This window comes from Bombus terrestris, chromosome 1 (genome assembly GCF_910591885.1).
Source record: "Bombus terrestris chromosome 1, iyBomTerr1.2, whole genome shotgun sequence".
In the NCBI taxonomy this organism is placed as follows: Eukaryota; Metazoa; Arthropoda; class Insecta; order Hymenoptera; family Apidae; genus Bombus; species Bombus terrestris.
In genome coordinates this window covers 6,341,827-6,364,986 of record NC_063269.1, presented here as the reverse complement: position 1 = coordinate 6,364,986, position 23,160 = coordinate 6,341,827, and the positions used below count along the sequence as shown (strand labels likewise).

The window sequence follows — 23,160 nt, the reverse complement described above, 5'->3', positions numbered from 1 at the left end:
CTATCGTCGAGTTCTCTATGCATCCGAACCCTCGACGGTTTCGTCGCCCGATACAGCGGCACACCGCTGAATATATTACAGCTCGTTTAAACCTGATTTCTAATGCACCCTCCAAGTATCACTGCGTCGACACTGATTCACGGAATCCCCTTCCTTTCCTTCGTTACAGTCGTACGCGAGCGCACGTTCGCTTTTGCTTTTCTTTTCGCTCTCTCTACACGGTCGGCTCTATAGTCCAAGTTTACATCGGGTATACAACGCAAGAGTGCAGTTAGTATCGAGAAATACAAACCTTACGCTTCAGAGAGGGAGACATCGACTGTGATTAGAGGGTAAAATAAATGGCAGTTCGATCGCGAGCAGGGAATTACAGCACACTGCACCCTGTTCTTCGCGACTGGATCATTCCGATGGTTGGATCGCGATACCTTTGCGTGATACCGGTGCACGCGGGTCTCAGTGTTCGGTTGGCACGCGACTAACTTCGCGTTTTAATCAGAGGCGTCGCGTCGCTTTAGAACCGCGGTAATAATCCTCGGCATGCAGAAGAATAACGTACAATCGAACAGAATTCGAGCCTCGTTTCGAAAAATGCAGCGAAGGATTGTCGCACTTCCGTTCGCGACGTCCATTAAAATTTATCGCCGTGAAATTTACGATCGTTCCGATTGCATAATTTTCCGCTTTTAAGTCATTCGATCGATCGTTACGAGTCGCTACGAGTCGTCGTTTCCGCCCGTCTTTTCGGCCAACGGAATAAGTCGTTGAAACGAAATCGATTCGTCGAGACATTTCCACGACTCGAAACTCAACCGCGCCACGCGTCACGACTATAAATCACGAACCTGGTGTTCGCTGTTGCTTATATTAAATCACTGAATTCGGCGAACAGCTTCCTACGTCAGAATCGTACACGATCGTATCGCGTGACCGCGATCTATCGACCTTTCTGATTTCTTTTCAGGTCTGTCGGTTTACGATTGCGCGCGCGGTGTCCTCGAAACAAACGTCCGAAACAAACGGTCGTTTCAAAGGCATCTGTTCACCGTTTTAAAAAATCGAATTGCCAACAGCGATTCCCCAAGAACGAGCAACTCGCACGAGTTTCCCCAAGAAGCGTTCCGCTTCTTCTCCGGACAATCTCAAGTTCCCCCTCGACTTTCGCCTGGACTCGTTACCTTTTCTTCAAATTACACGGCAATTAACGCGGAATAAGGTTCTCTTTACGCGCACTTCTCCTCGACTCCGAGTAAGAGCAGCCTGGGTTGATTATTCGTACAAGTGCTGACTCGGACTCCCCTGCAACCGACGTGATCCGTCCGACCAGCCACCAACTTCTACCACTATCGAATATACTACTCTCGGCTGACCAGTGGCGCGCTTATACCACTGGTTCCAGCCAGCGATTCAGCTTTGTCAGTAAAATCTTTTGAAATCTAGCAACATCCTGCGATTTATTGACGTACGAGAAGTTCGTTCGCCGTTCGTATCGGCTTTTACCGTTTGTCGTTTTTCCGCGGATAACGTACGCGTTTTGCACGGAAGAAACAACGTCGATCGTGTTAAACGGTCGGCATACAGGGCGTTCGCGCGAACAACGAAATAATTACACCGCGCAGCCATAAAACTCGATTAATATTACACGTCAATATTAGTTCGGTTCTATTTAACGCGACCAATCGAATCGCGATTATGCGGTGGTCCGGTGCGCAGTCAGTTGCGTTTTTCTGTTGGCGGACTCGAATATCGGATTTTCGGGACGTCGCGACGAGAATTAATAATACCGTGTGCCTCTGCATTATGCGGCGCATCTCGATCGTTCGTCGTCCGTGAATTCCAGCAATCACCCTTCCTAATTGATAATGTTTGATTCGCGGACGATGACACCGGTCATTGCGTTGCGCTGGCCGAAATTATCGAGACCTAGCTTATGGTTCCTGTCACCGCGAACAACCCTCGGAACGTCTAGCTTCCTCCAACTTTATCAATTTGTTTGATTTTCATATTCATGGGAGCGGTCCCTCAACCGATCACGATCCTTAACAACCGCCATCGTTTATTAAGATCGCGTAACCGAGAAGCTACAACGATGGACCGGTTGAAATTTCCAACCTGTCTCTGACCCGATTCGTTCCCGCAACCATGAAAATTTCACAACCTTTCGTAGATTGGTTCTCCATCTTCGGCTTCGTCGAGTATAGAGAAACTTCGCCGCGAACAAGTGGCTGCTTGCAAACGAGAAATTCGGGCAACCTCTTGGCGAAACTGTCGAAGAAGTGTTATCTCGCATCTTGTATCTCTTTCGCAGGCCGTTAGTAGCGGGATGAGAGTGCGATCGCGAACAACCCGGAACGACGTGACGATGCTTAAGGGTTAAGCCGGTTTTCAGGGGTGGACCGGTTCGACGGGGTTCGGCGAGCATTTCCGCGTAACCGACCTCGACAAACCGAGCGAAACGAGGTCAGGAACGGCGCGTACGAGGAACGAGGGATGTCGGTGGGTCGGTGGCTGGTCGGCCGCCTGGCCACCCCCCCGGCCAGGGGATGTTTCTCCGCTCGGAATCCCTCGGATCCGCTCGGACGTTGTCGTTTCTACGAACTCCCGTGGAATCGTGTTACATCGACACGTACGCCAGCAGCACGACGCGTACCGCCACATCGGCGAACATCCGAATGTACGTGCTCGATTCCGACACACCGACACGCTCGACACGATGTGCACGCCGGCACAATAACTACGGACACCGATATCGGGCCAAGCCGAACTTACGAGGAAGAAACACGCAACGAGTGCGAGCGCGCCTACGCGTTCCACCACGTGGCGGACGCGTATTCTTCATTTTTTATATCGTATCGACATCCGTTCATAAGAGAAACGATATTCCACGAGAAAACATATATAGAATACATAGAAAGCAACATAGTTGGAAATTTTTAACGATCGCAGGTATCGCTGTGTTGCATTTCGAATTGCTGGAAAAGCAGCGCATTGTTCCTTACTCTCTTCTTGTCCACTTTGCGGTCAGGTCTTCTAGAAACAACGTCCCTATACTTTGAAACAGCGTAGCGTCGTTTCGCTTGCCATCCTTGAACTATTTGCACGCTCGAAAGCTGGGCATCTGTACAATCTCACGCGCACTGGACTACCACCTTCGACGATCCTTAAAAATGCATCGCGACTAATGCGTTGGTTACTCGAACGAGACAGAACCCACGCGATCTCACGTCGTTGTCTCAAGCTGCAAAAGTAGAAAAAAGCACCCGAGCTTTCGAGAGAAAAATAAAAGAAAGGAAGAGAGAGAATAGAATGGAAAAGCGCGAACCACGCGAAGGTAGATAGACAAGAGTGGCCATCGGGGATTGCGCCTGCGAATCAGGTACGCGTTTCGCGCGTGCACCCCGGAGACCAGTAGTGTTGGCAGGTGTGCGTTCCCCTGCGAGCACCTGAATGCCGCGTTACGAGCGGCTACAAAGGGGAACACACGGAGAGGTTAGTCCCGGTCTGCGCATACGAGCCTGGGGCAAAGCGTAAGGCGAACGTGGAGCGAGCGTCGCGTGCAAGGACACGTAGAGGCAAAGCGGGAGAACGCCGCTCTCGCAGCCTTCGGAACGCGAAGAGCGCGCACACTTTCGCGCAGAAACTATCGTGTGTAAGTTGTGTCGGGAGAGAGTAGGGGGAGAGAGAGCAGGTAGCGACGGTAGAAGGAGGGCGGCAGAGGGTTGGCGGGGCGGTGGTAGTCGCGCGGCCGTCGGTCTAACACGGTGCGGTCGTCATTGGGCGTCGGGACGCCGTGGCGACGCGGTCTCGACTCGAAAGCACGCTCGGTTGGCGAGCACGCGCGCGCCAAGTGTGTTCGGAACGCGACACGAGGACCGAGTGCGCGAATTTTGCCGCATCGTTTTCTGCAGCCACGCTAACACCCCGTCGTACTCCAAATCGCCGCACACTTTTTCACGCACGGAGGCATACACACACACACACGCGCGCGCACACGTCTTTCTGTACACGGTCACATATCGTTCGAAGCGCGAGTCGCGATCCTCGTCGTGATCGGCAGAGTTGGTGCGGATTTCCGTTTGTTTCTCGATACCGTCCAGCATCGCGGTTGGTTCGCGTCTCGCGTCGTGGCTCGCGCGTGTGATCGATCGAAGATTCTTTCGCGAACGGAATCACGAGATCGGGTCGAGGTTGAAGAGGTTGTTCGGTGCGTCGCGTCGGGACGAAGTTCACGCCACGCGAACTAGGTCCTCGATCACCGTACGAAGATCCTCTTTTTAGGTTCTTCTCGAGTACAAGTTCCACGTTGGTCGTGCAATCGCGAGTAAAGTGTTTGATCGATCGTGATCGGGAATCGTAGAATCCTGCAAAGTGTGCGCGTTTTGCCTCGTACGAGCGAGAGAGAAGAGAAGAAAGCGAAAGATAGAGAAATAGAAAGGTAGAGAGAAAGAAGGGGAAAATAAGTGTGGACACGATCGCCGGCCGATATCCCGGCGTGGATACAACGACGAGTGTTCGGTTTGGTTGGATCTCATCGAAGGTGGAGGAGACGTCGCACGATGAGACGGACGACGAGAGAATGTCGCGCGGATACCGCGGGATTCGTCTCAGTCGTCCGACTGGTCGACCGGTGGCCGTTGAAAGCGTCGAAGAGGAGCGCGTTGCGGAGAGGCTGAAGGGCAGCAGGTCGTCCTCAATGCCGTATCATGATCTGATGGGACGAGTCATGTCACGTGTCGTCGGGACGCTGCTCGCGCGCTCGACGCTGCTGACGAGCGTCGCCGCGGCTCTCGTCGTGCTCTTCTGCTGCTGTAGGTGCACTCGCGCCAGCGAGTTCCCCGAGAGAGAGTGCTGCGACCTGGTATACCCGATCTCGGAGCCAACCGGAAGATCCACGTCCGCGCCGACGCCAACGGGGAGAAGCGGTAAGTTTCGTTCTAAGATTTATTCCTTGAATATCGTTTTCAGAATTTTGTCTGGCGTTTTGAAAAAAAAACCCAGATTTCTTAGTTTTTATACTTTCCGTTTGCGTTCCCTGCAATTCGACGAAACTGCCCTTTGCTCGAAATATCTCGGTCAACTTTGTCGCGTAATCAACAAGAGCGCGCTCGTCGGTAGGGAATCGCGTTTGTTGACACTGGCTCGCCGGGACTGATTCGTAAACAGTCGCGGTACCTCGATCACGCGTGTTCGTTCGATACAAAGTCGAAGGTCGTTCGCTATTTGTTTCGCGAAGCTACTTTCGCTGCTCTTTAGCGCGACACAGAGTACGATCGCGAATCGGCGATACTTTGGAACGTACTTTCGTCGTTGGATTTGCGCCCGTTGATTAATCGAATACGCGAATGCAGGTAAAGTGGTAGTTTCGGTATCGGGAAGTGTGTTCGACGAAGCTCGTTTCCGTTTTTTTTTTTTTATGAACATTCGTTTTGCCGGTGATTTGATAGAACATTCCAATGGAGACGAGGCGAAGGGCGAGGGAAGAGATAGAAGGGAAGTCAATAATTGAACAGGAACCAATAACTGTACGTATAGCTTGGCCGTATTTTGTTAGCCACCGAGCAGCTATTACAATTTCCGTAGAGGGATGAGCGGATTATTAATTCAATTAGGATCAGTTATTAATTCAACAACGACGGTTTATCGACGCGAGTTCAATGCGGTGGTAATTTAAGTGGCGAAACAACCGCGTAATCGAGTGGCCTGTTTTCAAGCGGAATGCGAGTCACCCCCGACCATCCCTTCGTCTTTTCTCGCAGCCTTTTCAGATCTCCTTCTACTTTCAATTTCTTTCTCCGAAGAAATACCGGGAAGAAACGAGTCGGCTCTTCTTTCTTCATCCTGATTTTTCCGCTAATTAACCAACCAACGTTTCCGTCACATATTAATCTTCGTCCAAGCTACGGATGCTCGAACAAACGTCGAACTAACCGTCGACGTCGTGGCTTTTCATCCGCGAAAACTAGCTCGAAAATATTCTTTACGCCGCCTCCTGGATCGATATCTTTAATTAACTCGAATTTATGGGCCACGGTCTTTTCAACTTGCCTGTTCGTTATTCATATTCGCGGATTATACGACCGGCTTCGGAACCACCTTCTCACCGCCCTCGTCAACTCTTTCTCCACCCTTCTTTTCTCCGTATTCAAGGAACCACAAACCTCGTTACCCCTTAACCTTCCTCTCCCGCTATATTTGATCATTTCATCTCTTTCGTTTCTCTTCGAACGAGTGCCCATTGTCGGAAACGAACGTTACTCGCTCGACCAGCCTCCATATCGTAGCTCTACGATTCCAAGTTCTCGGAACTAAAAACAAAGGATAGATAGAGCGTACCAGTCGCTGGTATTTTATCGTTACCGCAGTTGCTCGTTGCGGCGGAAACCAGGACGATCCGTTCTTTTAAGTCTTCTCGGTTTCGGCGAAGTTAATGGAGACAACGGTACTTAGCGGGACACACGCGAACAGTCGACGGTCGACGTTGTCGTAGGAAGCAAACGGTGTCTGCGGGCATTTCGGCCCCTACATGGGATGAACTTGGATCGAGGTCAGCTACGATCGAAGGTTATCCGGCGCGTCTATAGCCAGTGAGCAAGTTTCAGGGAGGAAGTCATTTATACCCCATCACGGAATTCCTCGCTGGCGAAATATCGCGTACGTGCTCATAGAGTGTTAGTAATGAAAGACGATCGGCCTCATCGGCCTTTTATATTCCTGCTCTCTCTTTCTGTCGAAGGTCGAGGGTGAACCATACCTCGTCCACCTCTTTTCGTTTCGTTTCGCCCTCGTTGTTCCGTTCTTCGGTCTCGTCGTTGCGTTGACGAGAATGGAAATCGCCCCTTTGTTCCTGATGTATCTCGAAGGAGTTTCACGAGTGATGGATTTCATTCGATTCCGGCGTAACTGTAAAAAAAGTAGCGTTAACTTTAACGTTGGAATTTAAACGGGACGGTAGTTTTCAATTTCAATCGGGCATGCTAGAACGAATGTAATTGGTTCCACCACCTCGTTCGTTATAGCGTTGGTGCGTTCGTATATACCGAATGTATTTATATTTCCAGATAATCAATTGCGCAAAATTAATTTATATGTAGATATATATATATATATTTACATGTAAATATATAACTTTTGCGATCCTTGCATATCGAATCACGATTAAACTCGATAGAAAATGTGAACGACCTAACGCGATTGACGTGACATATGTGTTCGATACAGTATTCTGATTCCATCGAGGAAAACTGTAACGGTACTCGTTCGCTATAGCGCTGTTCGTTCTTCTTCCGGACATACCGCATCCTTCTCGTAAATCGATCAAGGCAGCGTGATCACGCTTTAAACCGCCGGACTAATTAACCGGCCCGAAGAAACGTCGTGTTGAATTCGTAGCGGAGCGCAGTCGGTTGAAAACGAAACTTAAGGTCGGCACAGAGCGAGAAAGGGATGGTCGCCGAGACGAGAGAGGGCAACGTTGCGAAGCGTCGAGGCACGAAGGCGTACGGAACAGAAGGCGACAGCCCATAGAGAAGGAATCCTGCGAAAAAAGCGCAGGCACGCTCGCTCGCTCTCTCGCTCGCTCGTGGCCACAGCGGGCAAAGATTTTTCCAAGCGCTCGCCACCGTCGTTGTACGACTCCTGGCTTAAATGTCGCGAGTCAGCTCGCAAAAAGGAAGAAACGCGCGGAAAGAGGAGAGAGAGGGAGCGGGCTGCGGCCGAGAAAAAGGAGGCGCGCGCGGTCTACGGATAAAAAGAAAAGAGGGGAACGAGAAGTGGCCCATTGACGTTAAATCGCACGGTGAGGCGCTTTTAAACGTCCTCGCTATTTTCATGCGACCTACTTTGCCAGCCGCACCGTAACGAGGTTGCTTTCGCATAAATTCGGAGTGCCTTCGAGTTCCTCTGCTCCACCCCCTGGTCACCTTCTCGTTTATCCCATCGCGATTCTCAAATTTTTCGCATCGGTCGAATCGAATCGACGTTCGCCGCAGGAATAAACAACCTTTGGTTTCTTCTCTGCGCTCGGTATTCGACGATCGTGCGTATCCCGTTACTCGAACATCTCTCGTGGTCGATCGTATCTCCTGGGAAACTGAACTTTCAGTGGAAACGCGTATCTATTGTAGTTGTACGCGAGAAAATCTTAAGCGCTGTGCCGCTTCGATGGACATCTATAGTCCGGCGTGATTAATTAATCGCGGTAGAATGATCGAATACGCTCGAGGATACTGTTTACGTTCGCGCGGTGTTTCCCTTACTCTGCCGTTTCCATCGGTAATTCTGCTCTAGAGTTTCCTAAAGCACCTAGATTTTACACGTGCACCTCGTCGAACGATTCGTCTCTCTTCTTTTTAGCGTTATTAATTGCTCGAGGAAAAGAGTAAAAAAAGAACGAGGCTGCACGCTCGCATCTTGTATAAAACTTAATATTCCACGTGAGCCACGCAACGCATAAAAGTCAGGCTGGTCGTTGCCCTGTGTACGTATTCCATTTGGTTTTACTCTTTCGGTAGCCAGCCTTGGAAACGTATGCGCATATTTTCGCGCGGCAATGCCATTAGTCAGACGAGGGCGCGATTTAAAAGAACGCTTCGATATCGCAACGAACGGTTCCGATAGCGGCCCGTTCCATTAAATTACGGAACAGTTTGATTTTCCGGGCCTCGATCCTCGTAATTAATTATTCGGCAAAATTTCATTATCGAAAATAAATTCGAACATCGTGTGCTGGCTTCGATAGAGGCTGTGATAGCACCAGTTCGGTTCTAAACATTCTGCAGCCAACTCGCTCGCGGCAGAGTCCGCCACGATAGCGCGAAACGATACGTGTTCGCGAGACGACGCTTGCATGCCGTTTGCCGTTCAAAATCGCGGTTTCTGCCCTGTGTCGTCGTCCTGATCGACTCTCGGAGAAGACGCAGCTATTCGATGAAAAATTTACACGGTCGTTGTATCGATTCGTTAGCAAACGCGTACTAGGCAAGTTCCATAAATATTTACGGGTGTTTTATCGAGTTACCGCGTTGTACGCGCGATCCTCGATTTCAAGCAAGTTCCCTCGGAAACGAAGATCGTACCGGAAGATGGTCCCGCGCTCTCCTATTTTATTTGACTCGACCTCGTTTCGCTTCCTCGACGAACGATTCCGCTGGCCGCGCCGTCAGTTCGAAGAGGCGCTGTTATTACTACTCGTATCGCGGCAAAGAGAACACCTCGAACTACGAGAATCCTCGTCAAAGAAATGACTAATTAATTGGCTGGCAACCTCGGCCTCCTTGACCCGATATATACGGCGGTTCCCTTTGAACACGTCCCTTCGCCGTGACCTCGATCGTTGAAACGATTCGCGAGCCTTCTTGTTAACTTTCCGATTGCAAACGGGACGCGTTTATTCGTCCTGGAATTTTTATTTCTGCCGGCTCGACAACGGCACTCGACTGTTTCTGGCGTGGATACGGCTGGAAGTCGTTGGCTCGTGAAAACACGTAACGTCAGCTCGGGAATCTAGACTTATCCATCTTGGTACTTTTGCGTTTCCGTCGGTTGCGCCGAGGATTAATCGTAGAAGGAAACAGATTTGAAATCTCGTTTGCCGATATTATTAGAGAATTACAGAACGTCTCCGGCGCGCAGCGGATCGAGGGAAATCGGGTCGGCCGATAGACTAGGCTGCTCGATTTGATTAAACGACCGCGTTTGATTAATCCTCGATCTTGAAGATTGCCGCGCGTAATTCGGTCGTCGCCCGTAACCGGGACACGCTTTATACATATTTCATAGGGAATCCCGAACGGAAAAACAAAGACAACCCCCGGACGCTTAATCCCCGAAGTATTTGCTCTGTCGCTGCTCGAAATTAATTCCGTGATCGTTAATCACGCGGGATGACGTTTCGTGTACACCGCGCGAGGAATTGACTTTCAACGGCGTTCACTCGCGAGCAAGTGGCGCATTCCTTCCAGCAATTTCTTCGTCGTTGCTCGAGAACCAGCTACAGTCGGCCGGCTCTTTCTCGTTTTCCGCTTTCCGTATTTCCCATTTACGCCCTTTTTCCAAGGTTTTTCGCCTTGCCGACCGAGTCGAACTTTCCAAGTGAGTCGATTCGCCGTATCCTTCGTGACTCTTCCCCTATGGAATTTTACTTGCCAACTTCTTTCCACGTTTAGGAGGTTCCAGTATCGAGTTTAACTTTGTTCTTGTCGAAGATTTTCCCCTCTTAACGATGCTTAAGCCGCGATTAGAAATCCAATAAGCAGACGAAAAAACAGACGAAGAAATTGGTAATAGACGATACAGTTGGCTCTTTGATTTTTATCGGTTGTAATTCGAGACGATGGTCGTTCGAGATCGATTTCTCTCGAACAAAGCCCATTAATACCGAATCCAACGAGAAGAAAGCGAACGAGTTGCTTTTTGCTTCGTTCTCCTATACGTTTCGGTTGCCCTGTGAAAACGCTAAAACGCTGCTTGCCGCGCTCTCCTCGTTTAATTGGGCAGATTTTTGCTTTACCTCGGTCAAGGGTCGCTCTTTTAATGTAATGAAATTTGCGTTTGATTAACAGAAATGGAAATTAGCCGGATTGCGTTTGACCCTCGCCGGCTTGTTCCACTGTGTACCGCTGCCAGTGGAAGAGCTCGGTTACGGTCAGCCACTCGGGACCCGGTCGTCGGGTGAAATATATTTTTGAAAAATTTTGTTGCCACGCGCCATGCTTCGGATCGTCGTAGCTGTATACTTTATTATCGTGGTTTGCACGCGTCACGTTTAACCGTGCTGTTGTATGAAAGCGTGGCGCAGTCGATGGAAAGAGCCGACTAGCTTTTACGAACGACGCTTTATTCCTCGTATTTTGCCGCGATTCGGTTTTCCAGCAATTTTCTTCGTTGCAACGCTCGCGTATTCCACTTGTTATATTATATACAAAAGGTGGTCGAAAGTAAGCGTAGCTATCCTTCATGCACGTAGATACATTTTATTATACATATTATTCCGTTGTACGAAACATTTTGAAATTTCATCAGTATTGTTGCACAACTCTACTATTATTACGATCGTGTCGGTGAAGTTTGAAACAATTTCGGAAATTATATAGGGATTACAAGATATTTACTACAAGTACGTATCTCGCAGAGATCATAAAAGTATTTAAACAGTCAGTTATCCATCGTATTAACAAACCTCAATATGCAGTGCAATTATATTTATCGGCCGCTTAAAATGGATATTCACGCTGTGTACTATTTTTCTATCAAATGCACATATCCGCGATGAATATCTTCTAACCTTTATATACCCTGTCAAATCGATTTCAAATCGTACCGATGTAATCACGATGGTCGTGTCTCATTAAAAGTCGCGTCGATGAAATTTCAAAACGTTTTATACTTCACACGACACGACAAACTACAACGAACGTTCAAACAGGTGTGTCTAGTTTCGGATATTCGAGAATTTCATCGCGCGAAAAGCGTGTACCAGCCTTACGACCAACTCGTATTCCAATTCTCCGAACGAAGTTGATTTGTCGGACATCGAATGACCGTAACGACGTAATATAGAGAAACGAGCGTCGTAAGAGGGCGCGAAAAGAGAGGTAAATAACGTTGCGAGGAAATCAATATCGACGAGGACTCGAGCATCGTAGAGACACAAGTTCTCCGCTTGAAACTCGGCCTGCGAGCCAACCTTCCGACCAAAGTGTTGCCCAGGAAGAAGAGAACGGGATAGAATGAGCTCCGCGATACCCATAACTGCCATTGATCATCCTGCGGATACTATGTGCGGGAAATTTCACCTGCTCGCAAAAAGGCTATTCGTGTTTGTAAATCGAGCTGTACAAGTCGCGGAAGTGGGTATTTATACGGGAACATCGACCCTCGTTCAATAAGATTACAGGGCAAGGTGGTATCTTATTCTTCGAATATTCGATGTCATTCATATCGTAGGAGATACCAGTTCACCTATATATATCGGGTCGTATTTCCTGATCGGCAACTCACGTTTTCCCATTGCTAGAATTTGTCGCGCTATTTTCTTCGTATATTCATATTTCCTCCTTTGGCAAAATCTTTGCATCCTTCTTTATTACCGCAATCGCTTTTTTAAATGTTTTTTATCGCCCTTTCTATTATCGCAATTCCACTGTTCGCATCGCAGCATCGTCTTTTGCCGCTTCGACTTCTGTTTTCGGAGTTGCCGCATTCTTTTTTATCGCAGAAATTCATCCCCTGGAAAATTGGATGGTTCTTGTTGGTAGAATTTCTCATAGAATCGTTCTGTCTCGATTATTCTTCGAAATAGAGATTTTTTCCAAGCCTCGCAGACGTATCCTCGAACGTCGAAATGGTACGTTAACTTTTGTCGTTGAAATTCGAGGTGGACACTCTCAGCTGGGAACTCTCAGAAAATGTTCACAGCGGTCAGATAGTAGAGACGAAGGATTTTGGAAAAAGCCATCAGTAGCCAACACCGACTGACCGTTACTGAGTGCACACGTCGGTCATGTCAGACGATACTTACCCGAAAGGACACTTTGGTAGCTTCGGACATCTTGGTACTGGGAAAAATGCAAGACGATGAAATGGATTCGAATCCCCCGTGAAAATCGTCGATGGCTAACCATCCTCCCGTGAATCTTGAGCAAGTGACGTTTAACCTGCGATGGCATCTGGTCCCTGGCAAATGCACCGTCGTAACTTTCCACTCAAATTGATTATTCCTTAATAAGTTACATAACGCGCAACAAAGTTTCTGCTAATTTCGATCCGTACGACGTACGTCAGTCGTTGGGCGCTGTTACGTCGCTCGATTTGCCAATAAATAAATCATACTCGGAAGTCAAACTTTACAGCTTGCTCGATTTACCATTTGCTCGATATTTTCGACGAGCAAATTGGTAGAAAATGGCGAATACGCGATGTAAGTTGGCGAGCTTATAAACGCGACAAGAACACTTTGGCTTTGATTCAGTACCTGCTGAAAGCGTTAGGATGCTTCGTATTCCTTATCGTCACTGGTTCGACCGGTCTTTGATGCTTTAATTTAAGAGTATCGTGCAAGCTATAAATTTCTAACACAAAGGAGACACTATTTATACCGTGTCTGCTACTCGATCCTAGCGAAAGGAACGTAAGTTTAATAGCGACGCGCGTAGTTACATCTGACTACCTGTAGTACAACAGGTTAAAGCTATACGTTTAAAGTATCCGCCTGCAAGAAGATCGATCTATCAACCCGATGAAGTTAATCCTTTCGCGTAAAAGACGTTGGCGAGAAGTTTCCGAAGCAGCTCACGCTGTGCTCGCCTTCTAAAATACCGTGTTTAAAGAGACTCTTTACAAAATTTCCATTCACCGATCTTCCGCTTTATCGATGATTAAGCGCCCAACTTCCCAGTCTCTTCTAGTGCGTTCGTAAACGTTGGTCGTTCGGTATTTAACGATGGATATCGTCGAAAGCTAGATGGAAGGAGAGAGAGAGAGAAAGTAGAGATGCAAAGCCGAGTATCTCGACGATACACGGCTGTTTTCACGCGGCCTTCGCGATCTCTGTGAACTTGGCAGCGTTATTTACGAGGCATCAACGAACCGGGTAATCGAGTTCAACGAAACTACCTCTCGTTTAGTCACCGGGGTCAGATTCGAGCGATCGTAACGCGAGACCCGAGGGTCGAGGATCGATCAGGAGATTCGATCGGGATCGACAGGTCCTCTTTAAAACGCGAGCGTAGCCGCTCTCGCTCGCGAGCAACAGCGAGTGTTTTAACGTCCGCCGGACGTCAGCCCCTCGTATATTATAGCTGCCCGGGGCTGAACAGAGATTGACAACGAATCTGATTCCGACCATTGTTCGGTAGATTTTGAAAACCATACCGTGAATTCAGTACCTGTTTCAGCTGCAACCAGCGTAAAATTAAAATCGTTGCTTTTTTCTCCCGTCTGCTTTTTCGACCCGTTATCGGATACTTTTGGCTTCGGATGCGCGTTCGCCTGGAACAGATGATCTTCCCTCGTTTGGTAACGCGATTCTCGGTGACACGGCGAAAAAAAGGCGCGTGGAGAACAAAAAAAAAAAAAAAAGAAAAACGCGCTGCTATTTATCAGCGAGTCAACCGAGCGAGCTGCTTATATTGGAATATACAATGGAGATCCTGAAATTCATCGGATTATACGTCGAACTCGCGTCGTTACAAATCTACCATGTTATTTATTTATTTGTTTACTGTAAACGGCCTGCTCTCTTTCGTATATGTATGTATATGTATGTACTCATACATTGTACGAGGAAATTCGATATGTCGGTCATTGAGTGCGTTGGATGAACGTTAGATTTAAAACGGGACACCGAGTCGTTCAAAAAATTGTAAATATCGGCGCTTATTAATTAGGTTGGATAATCCGCTGACGACGTCGACGTGTGTCCAGGTCGAGAGTGAATGGAAAACGTGCGAGGATGTCGACGATCGTCTCAGGTGAATTTAACATTAGCCAGAATCGTTGCATAGTAAACATATCCTTTAAATATACTGCGAAAGTAAGTGAAACCATTCGCCGCGATATTTAGCATTCGCGTAGTATCAAAGTGATTGTGATCGGTGACGGACATCGATCGAGTAAACAGCGTGTCTGAGAAATTTGCGACTTTTGTACTTCTCTCGATCGGTGCGAGTCTCTCCGGCGAATATTTCTTTCGACGCGATATGATACGATATAATCGTACGTTGGCGATAACTCGTTGAACTCGGGTATCGTTCGAATTCAATAATTCCCCCTGTTCGGTAGTTCGTCGCTCGTAAACCAGCCAGAAGCGACACAAGGTGTGCACCGGCTTTGCGAGATGATGCGCGAATGGCCGCGAACGGTCCTGGATAAGGGATACGATGGTGACGATGTAAGGCTTGCAGTGGAATACAGCCGTCTAAAGGAGAGAGAAAGAGAGAGAGGGAGAGAGAGACCGGACAGACTTTTTTTACGGGCACGCCGCTCGTGAAATACGCGCGAAGAACCGGGAGCGAGCAACGGTTGGTCGTTCGACGAGCGTAACTTTCTCCTCTCCACGAGGTTCGAACGATTACTCTTTATACGGGTGAACGATTTCGGTGCGAGCTTGCGATAAACGTCCCTGTAAACGTTCCTTCCTTTTGACGCGAGCTCGTTCAAAGAGATTTGCCATTCCACTCCCCCGCGCGATCGCTCGCTGTTCAAGCACAATGCAATTATTTTCTTCCGGAAAGGGCGTTCTTTGACGCGCGTATAACTAGACGGAATCGTGGTTCACCGGAGAATTGGTGATTTCAAGGAGTTCCGATAATGAACCACTGGCGGATAAATAATTCGGCTAAACGTGGAAAGTGGTCTGGATTTGTTAGACGGCGAAGAAGTTGGCTAGAAGAACGCGAGATCGGGGAGAAGAGAGCGGCAGCCAGCCAAAGTTGGCGTTGGTATTTCGAGGTCGAACACTCCATTCTCATAGACGATTCGGACTAATAAAATCCTTTGATCGGCGAGCGGATAGGGGTTATCGGGTTTCTGGGTTAGCCGAGGGATTAACGGCGCGCCGTGGGAAATAACGAAAGCCGTGACATTGGTAGGGTCCGGACCAATTAACGCAATCGTCGGTATTATTCGGTGTTGGTGTCGGCACGCTGTTTTTCTCCCGGCGTGAAACGCTCGACGTCGATATGACTTTTAAATAAATCCACTGACAAGTAGGGCGTGAATATCCTCGGCCTTTGACGCGATTTATCGAACGACACCCGCCTATGCCAGTCCGTTCTCGCTTCTTCTGTGAAATGTAATTAGCATCGCAATTATCGACACGAACAAACAACGGCTCGATATACGCGCGCGTATATTTAATTAACCGTTCGTCGAGGGTGGAGCTGCGCTGAAATGCCGCCGGCGTTTACGTTCTTTACGCGTTTCAAACCCGTCGATGCGCTAAGTTTTCATTTTCTACTCCGGTTACAGAGAACACCCGTCTTCTTCCGATCGCTCGAAATACCGAAAACGTTCGGTTCAAAGCCATCGGGAACGCGCTACGTACGGAACGCCGATAGACCATAAATGGAAGCTATAAACAAAGAAAAGAAGGACGGTTGGCCCGTGGATTAACCTTTTTCTTTGTAACCGCGCGCGAAAGTTAAATAAAGAGACACGGTTGAGTGGCGAGGGGCCTCGGCCGTTAAACTTTTCCATTTTCTTTCGCGGGAATTTTTCATACGTTTTCCGACGCGAAAAGGCCAGGGGAAGGAACGAAATAGCCGTGCGACTTGAATCGACCCCGGCACGCCGTGCACATTGCTTTCACGCGATGGCAGCCGAACCGAATCGTATCGCGTTCGCGTTTAAAGCCACGGCCAAATGTAAATGCTCGCCGTGGGAAAAGTCGATTTCCCTACTTGGAACGGCGAATTATGAATTATACCGGCGGATTTGTGGGTAAGCTCGACGTAAACAGGGCGTAAATATTCGCAAGCCCTTCGGCACGACTTATCGAACGTGCCTGGCCTCGGTACATGCGCCAGCTATGTAACGCAATTACCCAGGTGTCTAACGCGTTTGTGTGTCCTTTCGCGCGTTGATGTGTTTGCAGGAACGCGCGACGATCCTCTCTATCTCGCGTCTTGATCTGCATACATCGACGCCAGCTGCATCAATAATATCTTTCTCCGACGAACCAGGTTCGTTTTGTAACCGGATTTAATAATCGATCATCCACGCTCCATCGACCATGTAACCGCGGCGTAACTGAATATTTCAACGCTGAACGCGTGCACGCGGTTACGCGCCGTGACGACGGTAAAGGGTGGCGCGAAAGCTTCACCCATTAAAATTCGACAGCGAGCGTGAAGATTCTCGAGCAAAATAAGTCCAAGTTACACGCGCAATGAAATCTCTTCACACGGAAGCTCTGTTTTCGAGGAGATCGATCTCGAATAATCACTGGGTACTCGTGCGCTTAAACTATGTCAAAGAGATCTCGATCGAGCGATATGTTATTTACAAGTAGCGATAACGTCATACGTTATGTCGATTTCTTATCAGTCTTACCCGTGTGCAGCTATCTGCCTCTGCTATCTGTCTGCTTAGAAAGGATTTGCGAATGGAAATGGGACGCGTAATATTTAAAGCTCGCTCTAGCAACGTGGCAATTGTTCGAAACGCTACTCAGGGCGCTGCATGTACGGTCGTGCGCTCCGTATTAAATAACCACGCGTTTTCACCGTACTTTGCATCCCTGATTCGCCAGATACCGATAGAATTCTCGCTTCGAGCGGGTGAATTATCGTCCGGTATACGGTACAGACGTTCGATCATAGCCGGCGATTCTTTTACCTTTGAAAATTCGAATTAACCGCGTATCGCTGCGCAGAGGGTTTTCCGAATCTTGATGAAGGGAAATCGGAACTGGATGTTGTCTGCGCCACATTGTTACGTGGAACCGGTAGGATTTGTGAAAATTGAACAATCTGCGGTAGTTGGATCGCGGCGCGTTATTGAAATTCCGTTGTTTATGCCGGCGGGATTCGCGGGCTGCCGATCGCGGGATCTGCCGCAAGCCGGATTCCATACGGGCGGGCAATTAAATCACGCGCTAGCTTTGAAATTTTAGCCGGAGCGTAGGCAGCGTCTAGGCGCCGATTCACCGCCATGCCACGTCGTGCACTCGTGTACATCGTGCCAATTAACCACGCAGAACGCACTCCTCCAAGCTTCGAATCTCCGCGTAATGCTTCGAGTAATTGATAACATAAGCCGCTTGAAGCGAGCACCTCGTTTCCGTTGCTCGACGACTCGGAATCTTCCCAAATACACGATGGAACATCCGTGCAATTAACTCTCGAATTCTAGTCGATCGTTCCTCGCGCTCGAGTCCATCGATGCACCTCGTTCGAACGATAATCGCTATTTCCAGTGGGATTTTGCTCGCGGTTACGTTACGCTCTCCGATTGGAATAGGACGTGCCGGAAAGATTATCGAGGCTGGCGGTCGATTAAAATTCCGATCTAGTAGGCGAACGTATCGCCGCGTAATCGAGTTTGACGCTCAACTCTGCGGAGTCACGGGCGCAAGCAACGTCGTCGTCGAGCAACGGTTGCGGAGGAATTATCGGCCGGAGGAAAAAAGAAACGAAGAACGTCGTCCCCCGTTGGACGCGATAGGCAGGAAATCTCGGTGGCTGAGAGCCTCGTAAGGAGAGGAGAGGAGGGTGGTGGCCACGTTCCTGTGCCAATGTTCGACACGAAAGCTTCGCTTCGCGAGCGCGTTTGCAGGCCTTATCGCGAAAAGAGGCTAGCCTGGTCGAAGGGTTCGGCTCGGCTCGCCACACCGCCAGATCTAATCGCGACCGGTTTCCTTCGCTCGCCAACCGGCTGCTCGTTCTCGTGCCGTTACCTCTTATATTCTTGGAACTCGTGCCACCCGTTTCAGCCCCATTTCCAGTCCCTCTGTTCTACGTCGAATGCCCCGTCACCGGTTCCGCCACGAATTTAAGCGCGTCGATCGTTCCACGAATTCCCGTTCTAAGGTTACCGTCCATTTACGGACACACAGCATCACAAGTCGGCAACCTCTTTCCGCTCGTTGCATACTTAATCCATCGACTAATTATGCTTCCCATTAGTTTCTCTGATTGTACCTTTTTTATGTCCCTTTTATATTCTCTTATAAATAATCTAGTATCATTCGCGCGGTGTGCTACTGTTGCGAACCCTCGACTAGTTGGCGATCAGTTTAATCGCAACTGTTCGGTTGGGGTCACGAACCCTGCACGATATTAACGTTCAAGGTGGAGGGTAGATTAAAGAGTTCTAGTATGACTGTGATTTTGTGTGCTTATTTGAAGAGTTTCAATACGATCGTGATTTTTAAGTCCTGTGTAGACTCAAGTCTCCTTCGAAGCGTGTCTTCGAGTATCTTGTATGGTGTGTTGTACGATGATCTTCGTACGATCTAAATATCGTTTAAGTATCTTATTCTCGAAGCGTCTGGTGCTTATATTTTAGGTGTCAGTTCAGGAGGTGTATTTTCGTCGACGTTTCCGCCAGATGGAAGTCCACGTCTTTCCAGTTATGTGACTGTCGAAATGTCGCGAGCGTCTCGCGAGTGGTGCGTCCTGTGTGTACTTGTTCGAGGGTGCGTGGCGTAACGTCCGGTGGTCTATCGGCGAGTTTTCATTTGGTGGCGAAATTTATGACACCATCCGTCATGACGTGCGCTTAAGATGCTAAATAGGTTGTGCACGTGATCCGCACTGTAAACTCTATTACTCGCAATATAGGAAATTTCTCATTTCAATTTCTCAAAAATAGCAGATGAATAGCAGTCTGTATCCTAAAATTGGGATAATTTTACATTTTTAACAGCTATTTATATTAGGTGGATGCTAGGTTTTATTCGATTGCTGCCTGCGTATAGGTAACGCGATCGCGACATGCCAATGCACAAAGGGAGAAGTTGACGAATTTGAAAACGTGACTACGCTGCAGATTCTTTTAGCTGTTCGTGTACGTGTTCGCCGATGCTTAGCGGAAAAAGTTATCGGAATAAATTGCACGCGTTCTTTCACTTCTGCAGTCGTAGGGTATTTTACTGGCGATTGTCGCAGGAATTCGTCATAGATTTCAGAGAAAAAGCTGTTGGTTGTTTCGCCATACATCGCATCGTGCGCCAACTTTGACAACTGCGTAAATCGTATTCGCGCGAATTTCGCTCTAAACGACCATGCAGTCGATTTCTTCTACCAACGAGTCTGGCTCTTTTTACGCTAACCCTCTTTATTCCACTGTGCGCGCCAAGCGGATCAAAGCGTCCCTTCGGCAACTAGAAGCGCGATAATTATGTTGGCGAGCGACGCGACCGCGTTACCGCGGAAACGTTACGAGGCAACTTTTCATTAGTCGCGCGTTAGTCGAACGTTCCTCCTCTAAATATTTTTTCTAAATAACGCGTATTAACCGCGGATGTCGACGCGACGGCACGAACAGTCGGAGAATCGAACGTTTCCTCGGGCAACGCGAATACGCGCGTGGTAAACGACGTCGTTGGAAAATAACGAAATGGAGGGGACCTACGATATCGAAACAGAAGATCGATCGATGTTCCTAGATAGTCTATCGCAGCCACGGCTTAGCGTCGTAAAAGAACGCGCCGTGGCGCATACGCCGGCGATAGCTCCTCTGGATGTTTTCTCGATATCGGCGGTAAACGATGCCTCGTCGACATCGATGGTACAATTTTCTATTCAATTGGTACAATTTTCTTCAGCAAAGCCCATACGAGCTTCTTGTTTCGCACGGAGGGCAAATTTCCCTGAGGATAAAAGTCAAGCGGAACATCCAGTCGTAAAAATTCCGGTCCATTAGGACCGCTGACAAGGGAGAGAAAGAGGGTACGCGTCGCGGTGGGAGAAAATTTCAAGAATTACGTTCGACGTTACGGGGCTGGTAATTTTTTCGCCAGTCCCGCCAGCGCCCGTAATCACGGAGGAATCATGGTTGACCGTTTACTGCCGAGCGAGAAGCGAGGGCCCGCTCGATGACGACGAATTTGCACGCCACGCGACCGCCGTACACGCGATTCCTCCGTTGCGAACATCGTTACCACGAGTTCGTCATGCGAACGGGAAATCAGGGGGCCGCCTCCTCTGTGTATCGAAGGAATGCGTTTACGCGAGATCGCCACGCGACTGCCTCGCTTCTATCGCGGCTCGTAAAAGCGCCGGAATTGCAGCACCGCCCCTCGTGCCGGTTCCTTTTTAATCCTTCGACTTAAGGTTACGGCAAATCTCGCGAAAGCGTGCCTCTCGACCATTTGCCTGGCTTTGTACACACCGATGAAAAATCTGTGCCCCGACGATCGAGAAGACGCGGTTGAAAAATTCATCGACGGAAAAATTGAGCAGCGTGCAGAGGAATCGCGGAGCGCAAAAGTTGGAAAGTCGGTGTCGCGTGACTGTTGTTGCGTCAGCGTGTCGATTCGTCGGCGAGTCGTTACCGATCGTGGACACTCGGTGATCGCGTTCGAGTCGCGAGCACGAGGTATTTCCATTTTTAACGTCGGTGCGATGGCACGCGATACGCGGTTCTAAATTTGATCAGCCTCGGTAGGAGCTCGCCTCTGCGGTGCGCTCACGCGAAAGGAAAGTGAAAACACCGAGTTTCTCCGACTATCGTGCGATTCGTCGCGTTCGATACCGTGCTCGTTATTTCCAGTCGAGAAAATTTCCGTAGACCTCGAACGTTATTTATAACGACTCGTTGTCGACCTGTTACTTCGAGTGACACGATTCCATCTCCATTCGATCGTTCTAGGTTCGAGAGTTTTCTCAGCAACCGAGAAACTATAGCGTCCGTTATGGAGGACGCATTTGGAATTCTCTTTCACGGAGTTAAGCTGCGGACTGGCGACGCTCTGTAATCTAGAACACGTGTTCGCCGTACGTGCGCGTTATCAACCCGCAAATATGCATTAGGGCAAATACGAAGGCTCGTTTTGCAAACAGCAACGCGTTATAACGTGCATGAGAAATTGTATCGCTCGGCGATGGCGCGTTGTTTGTAAAAGGACCGAAACGTGGATCACGTCGTCGTAGCTGTTTCGCGGTTGGTCTGACTAGTCCCGTCCGACTCTACTTCGAGCGGATCAACGTCGTACGAAAACGCACGGACCGTCCGACGTAATTGTTTTCTTTTTCGCTTTATGAAAACGCGGCCCAGAAGGGAAGCATCGCTAAACACCCATTCGATTCGCGTTCCTTTACCGTTTGTTACGATATTTTTTTTTTCGGCGACCGTGTTCGCTCGAAATTTACAGCGTCCGTTATTAATATCTCGCGAGCAGGCTTTCGCGGCTGTTAGCCCGCGATTTTTCGACCAACGAGAGGAAAACAATTCTACGCAAATTTACGCATTTTTTTTATATCCTCCTCTTCCTCGTCTGGCTTCTCCCATCTCTCACTCGATGCTTTTTACACGCGTCAGAACCGGTCGGGAATTTCGTGTTAGCTATGAAATGGCTGGTCCGCTGTAAAAACGCTGGAAGCCGGCTACAATTATTCAGTGGTTTCTGGTTTTTTAGTTATTCCGTTTTAATTAATTCTTGTTAGCGTCGCGGCAACCGTACTGCATTGTATCGGCATTCCTCGCGACTCGCCGTTGTTTTAACTATCGTCTCGTGTAATAATACAGACGCGTGTCGACCAGTCGATAATTATCTCGTTCTTATCGTCACGAACGTCCATCGGGCTTCGCTTCGTCGTTTCTTTTTCTCGATAAATTCGTTTAAATTATCGAACCTGGGCTTTTAAAAGGTAATCAGAACGCGATACATCGGTGTTCGTCTCACGCGATAGGTAATTAATTAAACTCGCGATCGAGAACACGATTGATTTGCGAGGCAAACAAGCCTGGCAAAAAATACGCGCAGCAGATGCACGTCTTGCGCGGTGCAGCGAGCGCCTGCCCGCGCTCCCTCGTTCGATACGGTTTATCGAAAATCAGGGAATAACTGTTTATAGCGACCTATCGTAACGTACGATTAGATATTGCATCTGTCTGCATAGTTAATCGCACGCTAACAGCTACCTTTCCAGTGTACGCGCGCGCTTGTTTTGCTCGACATAAATTAGTCGGGGGGGGGGCAAGTCTCAGGTGTGCCGGGAAATTATAAATAATCCTCGGCTGGATTAACGTATTCCCAAAATACTTTGCGGCACGCGTATTTAGTTTTCTCGAATCGCGCCATTTTGCGGTGAAATGTGGGAGGAGCAACGAAATTCTCTGCAAGCTCGAATCGATATCCATACCGTAGAACGGAAACTATAACCCTATAGCATTCGCGAGGCTAGTTCATCCTCGTCGATCTACGTGGATTCGACACAGAAACGATCGATTTACGACAACACCTGCAACTTCCAACTTCCACGAACTAGCAACTTAACAACGAGTGTCACAGGGAGCCGTTTCCAAGTCCGAACAACAGGAAGAACGCGATCGTTGCCGATGTCCACGAGCATTCGACGCTCGTCCACGAAGAGGCCAGGCGGACTTAGGTTGGATTTGCGAATTACGGAAGTTCGGATGGTCGGACACCGCACCGAGAACTACCGCCGCGTGGGTAATAAAAGCTTCGCGTTGTTCTTCGGTTAATTCGACGACCTT

At 48.7% G+C, this 23,160-nt stretch overlaps 1 protein-coding gene across 2 annotated transcripts in view; it reads left to right on the top strand.

The window, feature by feature from the left end:
• The first annotated feature begins 3,726 nt into the window (after positions 1-3,726).
• Positions 3,727-23,160, top strand: part of LOC100644085 — a 220,483-nt gene continuing 201,049 nt past the window's right edge. The window contains exons 1-2 of one of the 2 annotated variants that reach the window (XM_048405651.1): positions 3,727-4,204; positions 4,279-4,922. In XM_048405651.1, coding sequence (XP_048261608.1) covers positions 4,577-4,922 — 346 coding nt within the window. In that variant the 5' untranslated portion in view covers positions 3,727-4,204; positions 4,279-4,576. Of the gene's footprint in view, positions 4,923-23,160 lie in introns of both variants that reach the window. The other variant, XM_020864352.2, reaches the window with a different exon arrangement.